Source organism: Aptenodytes patagonicus, chromosome 5, assembly GCF_965638725.1.
Source record: "Aptenodytes patagonicus chromosome 5, bAptPat1.pri.cur, whole genome shotgun sequence".
In the NCBI taxonomy this organism is placed as follows: Eukaryota; Metazoa; Chordata; class Aves; order Sphenisciformes; family Spheniscidae; genus Aptenodytes; species Aptenodytes patagonicus.
Window position 1 is genome coordinate 78,188,299 of NC_134953.1, and position 12,333 is coordinate 78,200,631.

Below are 12,333 nucleotides of genomic sequence, written 5' to 3' on the forward strand. Positions count from 1 at the left end.
ACTGAAGATCAAACATTTCATGATTATCTGTTCTTCTAAGCAAAGTGGTAATTGACTGAAACGCATACATTATAAGCAGGCAACATTCCCATAGGAGACCCAGGATGACAGGATTCTCTCACATGATCAGCTGACATCAAGTCCCCACTCACTTCGTTTCTTTCCTAAAAAGACTCAGCGTGGGAAAGCTCTCACCCTCCATCGACAATATATAGTTTGTTTAGTCTTTCTATTCCTCCTCTTCTGCACTGCTGTTCACTGCCTTTGACTGTGACTCCACAGAATAAATATAATTAATACAAAACCAAGGACATTGTTTCTCTCTGGAAGACTACATGCTCCAAGACTACATCCTTATAAAGTTTTCTCTAATTGCTCAGAAAAAAACGGGTATTAATCTCAGAAAAGATCTATCACCTTGTCTTGACAGCAATGCAAAGTATCGCCAAAAGGCAAGGGTCTTGTTTTATTCCTGGTGTTTCCGACTAGGATTAGCTTCAAGTCCCTTGTCCTCAACGAGAGCCAAAGGGGCTTTTCTTTTGTTTTCCTAAAAAAGCACTTCATTCTCATCACATCAGACTTATTTTTAGAATATTTGAATAGAATATCTTTAAGTTGTCAGTTGCTACTGTATAAATAGAGGTTGCTAAGGAAGGAAGAGTAGCTGCTTCCTTAAGCAACAGTAGCAAAAGAGGATGAAACAGCAGACTAAGAGCAGCAGTTCTCTTCGACTGCAGTATTTAAAAAATGTAGAAATGCCATCCACTTAAGTATTGATACTTTAAGTTAGAAAAATTCACATTGGCACATTTGCTAGAGAGTGTAAGAATGCATTTTCCCTGCTTCTGAAATTCATCCCCTTCTCATTTTCTAGCTCTTTAGTTTTTCTTTTACACTTGTAGACATGTTTGCTCTCTCTTTTAGGGTTATTTACCTACTTCAGAGCAATCCTAGGAATTCACAACTCAAGGATCGCACATTCAGAACCACACTGAAGAATGCCAGCAAGGCTGCAAGTTTCCTGTAGCTGCAGAGAGGATGTACTTAGGTATAACATTGTTATTTAGGGAGAGATTTGTCAGAAAAAGGGTTTGGTTTCTTATTTTTATTTATTTATTTAGATCTGAACGTTGTCAGACGAGAACACTGGTGCGAAGAATTTGGTTTGGGGGACTAAAGCTCTTTACTGGGGCTTCTACTGAAGCCCACATCTTAGAGGATGGACCCAGTAATTTCACAGATGGAGATTACCATTGTGCCCATTCTCAATCACTTTCAGAGCACAAGAGCAGCCCCCTGCACCCAGTCCACTAACGGAGCCACTAGCAGCTGTATAATTTAGAGATGATCATTCTGCTGATGTGATCACTTCAGGAAACTGGCTGCCACACGCTGTTCTGGCTGTAGTCACTAGGGGAAGATATTACAACAGTAGAGCTCCTCTGGGGAAAAAAAAGGCTTAGGACTTGTCCACACGGGACAATTCAGGATGGTTTATCTGAATTAGCTAGAGATTTGCTGTGTATTCGTTAGAATCATACAAAACCTCTGGGTGTATACTTTTATTCAGAATTAAATTGTCCTAATTCAATTAGATTAACTTACTTCCAAACATTTTACGCAGCTAGTGATAACAGACCAAGAGCAGAAGACACGTAAGGGTATCTAAAATGGTCTGCCAATGAACACAGCCGCTCTCCCCTTATGCTTCGTGAATATCACATCTCACAGCAGAATGCAGTATCAAGAGCTGACAACTGGAATGGAAAAAATTGAGTTCAGGGACATGATAGGCAGAGAACTGGATGTCACCATCATCTTCAGAAAAAAAGTAGTTGGAGCCTGGGCACTAGCCGGTTATATCGCTTCCAGCTATCATCCAGATCATCAAACACGCCTGGATCATGACATCCTTTTAGGCAAGTGGGAGCTAAGCATCTTTGAAGCTAGCCTTAATGACAGCTATCTTACCACTAACTTGTCTGGAATAGCGTTCATCAGACACTGGGGACAGGTTTCATACAGGATATGCTGTGCTTCCTAGGATTCTCTACAGAGAGAGAACAAGCTCCAGTATTGAGCAGGGAACCAAGTACCTAATCCTCTGTGTTGGAAGTGGACTGGGGCTTCATGATGAGGCAAATATAGGCAGTTTCGTATCAAAAGCAAACCTAGCAAACATGGAGTCGTACCTTGGCATGGCAACTCAGAAAGTGCTGAGAAAACAACCAGGCTTATCACACAGTCACACTAGGGCTTCCAATTCCCACCCTGGCAGGAGTATTTCTGGGGTGTTCACAGTTTCCTCTTCCCAGAACACCAGGTCAAGCCTGGAAAACCCAAGGAGCTTTTTCAGCCATCCTGACACAGGAGAGAGATGGCAAAAAGTCAACACTGTGTTTTAGTGGAAAGCCCCTGTTGGCCAATAGCAAGAGTAAAGCTTGCACAACCCTAGGCACGCAGCGGAGGTTCGAGTGGGCAGAGAGACTCTGAAGCTTTCCTTTACTTTCCTTTGTGGAAGTCCCTGAAAACCGAAAGGCCTAGAAAGGGGAGGAGGAGGCCAAAAAATGAAGCCACGATAGGTTCCCATTCATTTGGCCTTCCACTTGTCCAAGTGAGAACTGGGCAGCCGCTGGCTCCAGCTGCAGTCGTGCTTGTAGTACGCTTCGGGGTGAGGGCGTGGTATTTTGCCTGATCTCCCCAGTTTCTCAAAGGTACTCGACGGGAGATGAAAAGTGCTGGTGTACAGCAGGAAAGTCTGGTGTTGGGGTCGAGTTGGCTGTCAGAGGCACAGCCTGGTGAAAATGCTCTTGGTGTGCTCGGAGGGAGGTGCTGCAGGGCTGAGAGGTCTGGAGGTCTGCTCGCCCTTCCGCCTGCACGTGCTCCTGAGCGTCCCCAAGGCCAAGGCTATGCAGATGGCCAGGGATGTATTTGATCAAAACAGACTCAGGTTATCTGTTCCTAAAATGTAGTGCACTCTGCTTTCTGCATGGCAAGCCTCAAATACCAAAATTAGACTTCAGAAGAATATAAAAAGCTCCCTGCTAACATAATGTGCAAATGGACTGTCGCACTCACTGTGATCTTGGACAGCAACAAAATTAGAAGGCGACAGCAAAAAGCAAAGAAAATTGCAGCTGAAAAATACCAATGTTATCCTCTTTTAATACATATTGTTAAAATGAACATTTTTAAAAGCTGAAGAGATGTGAGCCCAGATGCTATCACCGTATGTCTTATGCAGTTCACGATTATGAACAAACAGCAGAATACATATAAGGGAATCTAAAATGGTATGGATACGAGCCCAGCTGGTGTCCCCATATGCCTTATGAATTCCATTTTTAGGACCACAGCAGCATATAGCATTAGAGATGCTTCTTAAACATCTCATTTATAAATAGAGTGGAGCTGTTTCACTGAAGTACACACAGAAAAGGTCCAGAAGGATCATAAAACCAGCTGCATTCAAAACCACTGAAATGGTTCGACCACAGTGGTTTTATTAGCAACCACCCTGCACCAGAATATTCCCTGAATGAGGGATGATGCTTGTTTGTCATAGGCTCCTCACTGGGATGTTTTTTTTTTTTTTTTTAAATCAACCACCAAAAAGCCATTTTAGTCAGAAAATGCCAACTTACTCTTGTTTTGGCAAACTGTTCCTACTGAAAGCTTTTTCGGGTCCAGAATGGAAGAGCGAAGGCCCAAGCTCCAGGGCAGTGGAGAAGTACAGGTATGGGAGAGGTAAATTCTTGCCACTTCTGAAAAAAAATCAATCAAAGTAGGGTCTGGAGCTTGGCCGGTCCACATCCTGGGGAGAGTCCTTCACCAACAGGCTGTGGACTCTTCCTCTCCTGCTTTTCAATTTCACCAGAACCACGTCTAAGGAAAGGCAGTTAGCTGTGGGGATTCCTGGTTAACTGTGAAAATATATCACCAAATGCAGTTGACTTAAAGTCATCATTTAATTGTATGTACACTATCAACCAAATATATCTAGAGCAGATATCTAAAAAAAATACACTACATATGAATGAAAAATTATTTTATTTAAAAATACATTATACAGCAGAGTGTCTCTCTTTTTGTTTTCTCACTGCTGGTTCACAGAGATAATATGATAAATTTAACCCAAATATTTGACTGGGAAAGATCCTGAGAGAGAAAGAGACCAGTTACAAGCCGATGATATACAGTACACTAAAAAAGAGTCATCTCTTTTAACATAAAAGAACCTCTTGGTAATCTTATAAATCAGATATAAAAAATGCAGGTTTGCTACCATGCAAAAATGAGTGAAGATTTCATTTAAATCTGCACACAGAGAAATCATTAGTACCTTGGACCCTAAATAGCTAGACTAAGAGAAGGGTAAGTGTGCCTAACATGGTGATACAAACTTTGGACCTACTACGATTTTGTAAACACAGTTGATAGTCTAATAAAGGTGGATCTTCAATCACCTAAGTAACGTCGTTACAGCTAAGGGCTCTATTCTAGGACTTTTCTCCCCACTGATGTATTTCTTTATTCTCTAATTCTCAGCTTAGCACAAGGACTTCGTGAGATATGCTCTATCGCACTCAAAGATGACTTGGCCTTGCCCGGTTTGCCAAGCACTATTTAGGTAGTTGTATTTCAGTGAAAGCAGAGGTTAAAATAAAAAGTAAAAAGCAGGTGTTACCTGGATGACTGTGTGGGAATGCATTAAAATTCATCATAGAAAATATATACCTGATTCTACAGCCTTATGTTTCAAACATCTTCTAACAATGATTAATGCACAGGAAATACACTGAATTATGGAAAATTTAAGGCCTAGAATGTTCAACAGCCTGCACTGAACATTACTATTCTCAATGTGTCTATAGCGCTAGCATTGCATCAGCTGCTGCCAGAGGAAAACTTTCTGGCAGATCTTAAGAGCCTCTTCTCCATCTACAATACTCAGATCCATTTGGTGCTCAATTTTTATAGGACAACTTCACTACGAATAGTCAGCAAGGCTGTCTTTGGAAGGGGAGGCTCAATTTGATTATTCACAGCGATAACAGAGATAGGATAACATTGCCTGATGTTGAAGGAAAATCAATTCGTCAACACCGCACAGACCGACAGAGGATTTTTTTGCAAGAACATGGCCCTGAAACACAAACGGAGATAGAAAGATTTGTAGAGAGAAAGTGCGCCTGTCCTGGTCACTTAGGCTGAAGAAAATTAATGAAGCCATTTTGTTTTTTCCATGAGTGCTGCAACATGAAAATGGAGAGTAGACACTCACATGCACTTTCCTCGCTAAGCCAGTGACCCTCTTCTTACCTTAGCACCCATTCTCCCAGCATAATATCAGGGTGTACAACAAAGATGAGAAGATGCAGGCTTCCTTGAATTATTTGTTTAAACGATTTATGAGTGGCACGGCTTCCCATCACATATGCTGAGCTAAGAATGGAGCCCTTAACCCTTCATGGGATATCATTAGTAATAAAGAATATATCAATGATCAAACTTTCTATATTATTTTCATTTCTTTTAACCTAGATACATATATATCATCCAAGACATCCAAGAACTACAAAACAACAATTCAACTACAGTTATGTCAGGAAAATATCCAAATAAATAAACTTTTAATTATGATACAATACTTATTACAGTAAAAATTGGCATTTTTTTTTTCTCTTCAAAAGCAGAAGCACCAGTCTTACATATAACATACTGTTTGAATGATATCTTACATGGAATACAGCGTAATACAATGTGCAAACAGCATTTTCATACAGAACGTAATATTTGTCTAGTTTTTATACACTGAAATCTCCTCAAATGGAAACAAGTTCATGCTGAATTAAAAATGTAGATTTTAAAAACCAAAGTCAAATCAAAATATGAAGTACTGTTGGAATAGGTACATGAACCATTAAAAACAATGAGAAGCCAAAATAGAGGGTATTGTCAGACAAATATAATTAGTGCTCAGTTCATCCCATTCCATCAAAAAGTAAACAGTTAATATTTTTGCTAGAAAGTAAAGTGACCTTTTAATATTTAAGAATTCTTCAAAATGTTGGTATCATTTTAATGATGTAAAAATCAAGTCAGAAATAGGACTTCTAAAAATTTCTTATTTTTGATACACTGCAATTATCGTGTGTGGGCTGTGAAAAGAGATGAAGTCCAATGGAGTGAATACACATCAGCGTCAACATCATGTGACTTCTGCAAAGGCCGTGATGTGGTTCTACGAGTCAAAGGAAAAACAAACAGATAAAAACCCAGAAACCACACAAATAGACATCAGTCGCCACTGCGAAAATTTTTGCCTCTTGTGCTTTAGGGACAGCCTTATGCTTGGAGACTACTGAAGGATGATGTAAATAAAACTGGTTTTCACTGCAGTGCTCTCACTCACTCCCATAGCAATTCTTTGTTAACCGCCGAAGACTGGATATGTAAGTACGCTGAACAAAGTAATTAGGTGCGGTGGTTCTACAGTATTTTCATTTTAGATGGGGTTTTTAAAGTTAAGTAACAATGTGAATAATTGAGTTAGCTGTATTTTTATTGCTACCTTATTCATAATTTAAAGCAAAATTCCTAGAAATTAAAATGACAGTTTCCGACAGATTATAATATTCTATTTCAGTCTTAATACAATTTTAATGTTACCTTTTTTTTCTAGATTAATTGCTCCCCATGAGCTCGATGGCAGAGAATCAAGTAGCGAAATGCTACAACAAAATGGCATTCAGCAGTTGAGAACTCATATTCAAAATTTCTTTTTCAGAATCACTACAGTGTCCTCTTCATTTGCAACGTTATTCTCCTCTTTCCTTCAACGGGACGATTCTTACGAACACGAAGATGTGTATCAGAACGTGAATATACTACATGTGACTCCACACAGTAAAACCACAGCATCCCAAAAGAGCTTTGCTACTTTTTCATGCTCTAACCTAAGCCTCTGCAAACATTTGGTAGGTGAACACTCAACTGCACAGCGATGTGCAGGATCCAACGGAACTGTACATTCCCTTTAGGCACACAGTGCCCTTGACTGCCACCAGTTTTTATAGAACATGCAATGTGTAAAATTAATAAAGGGAATCTTGATGTTAAGCCACGTGTTTGTTCCCCAGCACAAAAATGCACAGAGGGAAATAATGCCATGCAAAGCATTGCAGATTTCTCTCGTCACCTCCCCTCCTGGAGCAGACCAAAGTCAGAAGAGAGGAGGTGTAAGCTGAAGAGGAGGGGGATGTAGATAACTCATGGAGAGTGCGATAGATCTCCCTTTTTTTGCTTAAGGGAAGCCATTCTAAATCCTTCAGAAAATCCCTTATCACACACCATAGAAAGTGCTGGAGAGAAACAGTGGCCACCACAGAAGTTTGTATTTCTCAGTTCTTCTTTAAACCGTCTGGATATTTGTCTATCAGTCTGTGCGGGGGGAGGCAGGCAGGCAGGCAGGCATCTTTGATTTGCACATTACAGAAAGGAATTTAGAAGTACCCTGAGTAGGAGCACAGGAGAGCTGCCTCTTATTCCCCCCTCTCCAAACAAGGCTGGCAGCTTTGGTCCCTCTCTCGCTGTGCCGTAACTGTACTGTGCCCAGGAGGAGGAGCTCTCTTTCCCCTCCCCTATAATATGCATTTTAGCTCTAGCAATGTTCGTGCTGTATTTTATGACAGCTTTCACAAGAGAACAGCACCAAACAGTAAGCATCTATGTACATTCTCCTCCAAAATAGAATGAATACATTTTAAAGAAATAACAATGATTAAACCATAGGCAGATTTTTTAAAAAACATTAGGAAAAAAAAGAATCGGTGTGCAACTTTCTGCGAAAATGTTTTCTGTAAACAATATTAGCAAATGTCATTGTTTCCAGATTTTGATTCTGCAGAAGAAAAGCAAAATTAGATTTCCTAATTGGAAAACAAAACATTAACATTTCGAAGCATTTTAGTTGGCTGGCCATCTTGTGCTTTGAGTACAGGAAAGACAATACATTGGGCAACCTCAACGACTCTGGAGTCGCTGTGCAGCTATTATGACATTTTCTTCACAGTATTTACTTTATTTTTCCTTATTTAGACCTGAAGATTATCCTGTCAACTTAAACTAGCACCAGTCTAAAATTCTTCACTCTGTTGATAAGTAAGATGGTTTAAAAATGAGGAATTAAAGGAAAAAGAATTCCTCGTTATTTATTCTAATCAATTCTTTCAAGTCCTGCTACGTGCTATCCCTTTCTCTAAGCGACACACATTTGCCTGTGAGGCAGAGAACCAAATGCTCTTTCATGTGGCATTAATTCAGGACTGGATAACTATTACTTAGGAAAGGGGAATGTGGTTCACACTCCTGCCAGCTACACTTCCAAAACGAGCAGGTCACCATCCTTGGAAGGACATGCAGAGCATGGAACATAATAATGCAGAAGAAAATCCCCCTTCCTCAATAAACCCTCGGAGAGAACTGCTAAGCTACCGATCGCGGAGCTATTGATTTGGACCCTAGCAAAGACTTGTCGATTCGTTTCCAATGGACTCAGCAGGATGATGCCTAACTAGGTCAGAATTAATCACTTGCTGATGGCAAGAATCACTGATACAGATTCATGCAACTGTCTCGGTATTCATGCTTTTTCATATGTTATCGTCTCAGGCAAAACTACAAATAAGCCTTGCTGAGACTTTACAGAAAAAAAAATAAACAAACAGCATCCCTCTTGAATAACAAACAGCATCCCTCTTCAATAACTGCATTTCAACTCGCTTACTGTGCTCTTTTACTTCTGCTTAGATTTACTGTGACAAAGTTCAGTGAGAGATACTAACCACCGTCAGCAGATTCACACAGATGCAGGAGACAAGCAAAAAAACCATGCACAAGACCTCAGCTTCTCCAACCCCATGGGAAATGACTTCCCCGACAGTACTCAAAAGAATTAGAATATGCTGAGGGTCTGCTCAACGGCAGCAGTTTCACAGACAGGCATGCCAGCTTTTGTATTATTGATTCTAAATTGACAGTATCAGCCTGGTGTCAGACCACGTGAACAAAGCGTGCTTCACAACCGTGCTCTCACACCGCCAACAGAAAAATGAAAGCTAAAGGCTAAGCCTCGAGTGCAGGTTTCTGGGGGGAAACGATCCATACCTGTATATCTTCTGTTAAGATTTTAATTCATTTCTGTTTATAAGCAATTCTATGTTAAAGCACTGAAAAAAATCCGTGACAACTTTTTTGTGGTTTGCAGTTTTCATTATATATATGAAATACTTTTACCCAAAATTTTTTTGTTCTCCTCTCATGAATACAGTTAGAAATACTCAAAAATAGTCATCACCCTAAAAAAGATTTTTCCATTTTTGAAAACAGGAATTTGAAAAATTGTTTGTAGTCCTTCACACAGTGGAGTTTGTTAAAAGAAATAGAAAAATACTACTGTAGTAGTTCAGGCAAATGACAATTTATCATACAATAATAATAATGTTATCATACAATTCTCTGGGTCAGCAAAGTATATTTTATGCTTTTACTGGACCAATCACGTCGTTAGAGAAAAGAATGAGTTCAAGTGAAATTCCCCATTTAACACGTTGCAGACCTGCACAGAACGCTGCCGCCACACCGCATCTGCCTTTGCTTCAATTCCACACACACACACTCATGTGCGCTCTTGCACACATACATTTATTGCCTTATATGAAGATGTTCAAAACATCTTATATGAAGATGTTCCAGGAGAAGAACCTAATGACGCATGCTTTGAGGGAGTTTCATTGCAAAGGATCTTCTTGACTGTTACTAATACCTTGATTCTGTAACACCTACAATACGTACATTTGAGGAGGTCACACTGAATATATTGTTCCACTTCCTATGTTTAAGTATTATTTTATTTGAACGTTAGATGTGGTGATCACAGTTTGCATTCAGACAGAAATAATTCTTGTGCAATCCCCCAGAAGTAGATTTAAGCAGAAGAGTAGGACGTGAATGCAAATTCAAATGCTTGACACTGAAACAAAATTGCTTATGGTCTTTTATGAGCCGCCTCTCCTGGGTATGTGTTTCTGTGTGCAAAACAATGTTGTATTATACCTTCTTTAACATACTGCATTACCAAGAGAGAACCATTATGACAACAGAAATCTGAAAACCTGCCTATAAGCTACTGTAAGCACGTGGACTCTAGTCGAGCCATCCTGGAGATACACACACATGTACTAAAACACTGTACGGATACCCATGTACACTTTTGGACATCAAGCACAACTATTTGGATGCTTCTCAACTAAAATATTTTGAAGCAACAGAAATAGACACAAACCCTCTCCCCCATTTGCCCATAGTATGAGGAGCTGAAACATCTTTGCGTTTTGCTTTTAGCCTGTGAGCTCAGTGATAGGCGATCAGTCTCCCTGGGGAGCCGCAGGGACCAGACCAGACCCCCTAGGCCACGCTGCGTGTACCCAAGTGCACATACCAATGAAAGACTTCTTAGTACCAAAATGCTTAAGACCAAGGAAAAAGCAGTAACACTGAGAATTAGAATTAAAAATACCCTTTTCTGACACTGTGAAGAAGCTGTTCTACGTCTCGTGAATAATCAAGATGGAGTAAATCGAAAAAACATTATACCTTAAAAACAGAAGGGGAAAGCTTCCCCTATCAGAATTCTATCAGAATTCATTGCAATAGCTATACTTACTATTGTTAAAATGTTTTATCACCACCATTACCTTTGGCACATACACAAGAGAACAAGAATTATAGTGTCAAACTCAACAAGATTTTCGAGACAATTAACCCTGATAGTCACTAGCAATTGGTATGATAGGCAACAAGAATGTCACATATTGTGAGAGGAATTCCAAATACTTATCACCATTAAAACTTAGAAGTGGCTGTGTCAGAGACAGAGAGGCAGGGGGGAGAGAGAGCCTAAACTATCTGTTTCTAGTTCACAGTCGTGCTGGAGAGTCAGTCCTATGGGTGGAGTATAAGAAACCTCATTGTAACAAGGAACGGTGACTGTGTTTGGGAACATGGTTTGGGCACTGCTGACAGAAGTAGCGCTATGAAGGAATGCCAAGCATAGAATCATAGAATAGTTTGGGTTGGACGGGACCTCTCAAGGTGATCTAGTCCAACCCCCCTGCCGTGGGCAGGGACATCTTCAACTGGATCAGGTTGCTCAGAGCCCCGTCCAACCTGACCTGGAACGTTTCCAGGGATGGGGCATCCACCACCTCTCTGGGCAACCTGTGCCAGCAGAGACTTTGGGGATAAATGCAGCTTAGCTGTCAAACAGAGCACTGCAAAGAACCTACTGTGCAAATAAGTAATATTGAACAGCTACAGAAAGCGCTGATGATCAGACACAGTAATCATCTCATCCCACAGGAGATGAACCATAGTGCCTCTCCTAACCCAACACTTCCTTCTAAAACCTCTTACCTCAGTATTCTATCTACTGCCTCAATTAGTCCCAAAATGCTCCATGTTCCCTTTGTATTTGATTTTTTCAAAGCTAGAATACTTATTTAAAAAAAAAAAAAAAAAAAAAAAAAAAAAAAAAAAGAAAAAAGGCTACAAGAGTCAGCAGCTAGTACAAGATGTGTCCGAGCCCTCTGTAAGCCCTGCCCAATTTCAGGTGACTTTAGCATGAAAAAATGTCAGTCTCCCCTGAAACAGAAAACAGAAGAAATAGTTTGTGACTGCACTGGATGAAGCTGCTTTAAACTCTTCCAGGTACCACCCACAATACCCCTATTTCCCAGTAACTCTCGCAAAAGGAGTGTCTAACCTTGACTGTGGTAGGAAGAGAGCCTCCTCTCTGTAGGAGAGTGCCAGCTAACTGAAACATGAATTGTCTTGTAAGAGATGAACAAGGTCAGAGACAGGAGAGAAAAAGGAGCAGATGGGTGAGTGATGAGGTTTCTTGGCTTTCATTCTTTTCATTAATTCTGAGGATGAATGTAGTTAAGGTGAAAGCAATATAAGTCTGCACTGCTGAGCCAGCCCTGGCAAGGATTCTTCAAGGAGACACTCTGCAGCTACAACTTATTTGAGTGCATGAGAAGTGGGTAACCGTGCAGAACAGCTTAATCATCTGCATGCACCACAATTAAACAGAAGTGTCATGCAAACGGTGATCTACCCTTGCCGTTCACCAGCAGCAGCTCAATTTAGAATATTACAAGTACACATATTCCTGTTTAAGTACACTTCAAATGTAGCTCTTGACCTCCACCAGAGCTCAGATAGTGGCAGAAAGCATGCCAAGCATGCCAAGAGCATTCAGGAAAGAGCACT

The 12,333-nt window shown here is 40.3% G+C and overlaps 1 protein-coding gene across 8 annotated transcripts in view; it reads right to left on the bottom strand.

Moving 5' to 3' along the window:
* Positions 1–12,333, bottom strand: part of PLPPR5 (phospholipid phosphatase related 5) — a 294,136-nt gene that overhangs the window by 51,260 nt on the left and 230,543 nt on the right. For 3 of the 8 annotated variants that reach the window (XM_076337818.1, XM_076337819.1, XM_076337820.1), the window contains one exon: positions 4,040–5,146. The exons of 2 other annotated variants lie outside the window; for them this stretch is intronic. In XM_076337818.1, coding sequence (XP_076193933.1) covers positions 5,039–5,146 — 108 coding nt within the window. In that variant the 3' untranslated portion in view covers positions 4,040–5,038. 3 more of the 8 variants (XM_076337823.1, XM_076337825.1, XM_076337822.1) reach the window with 2 other exon arrangements.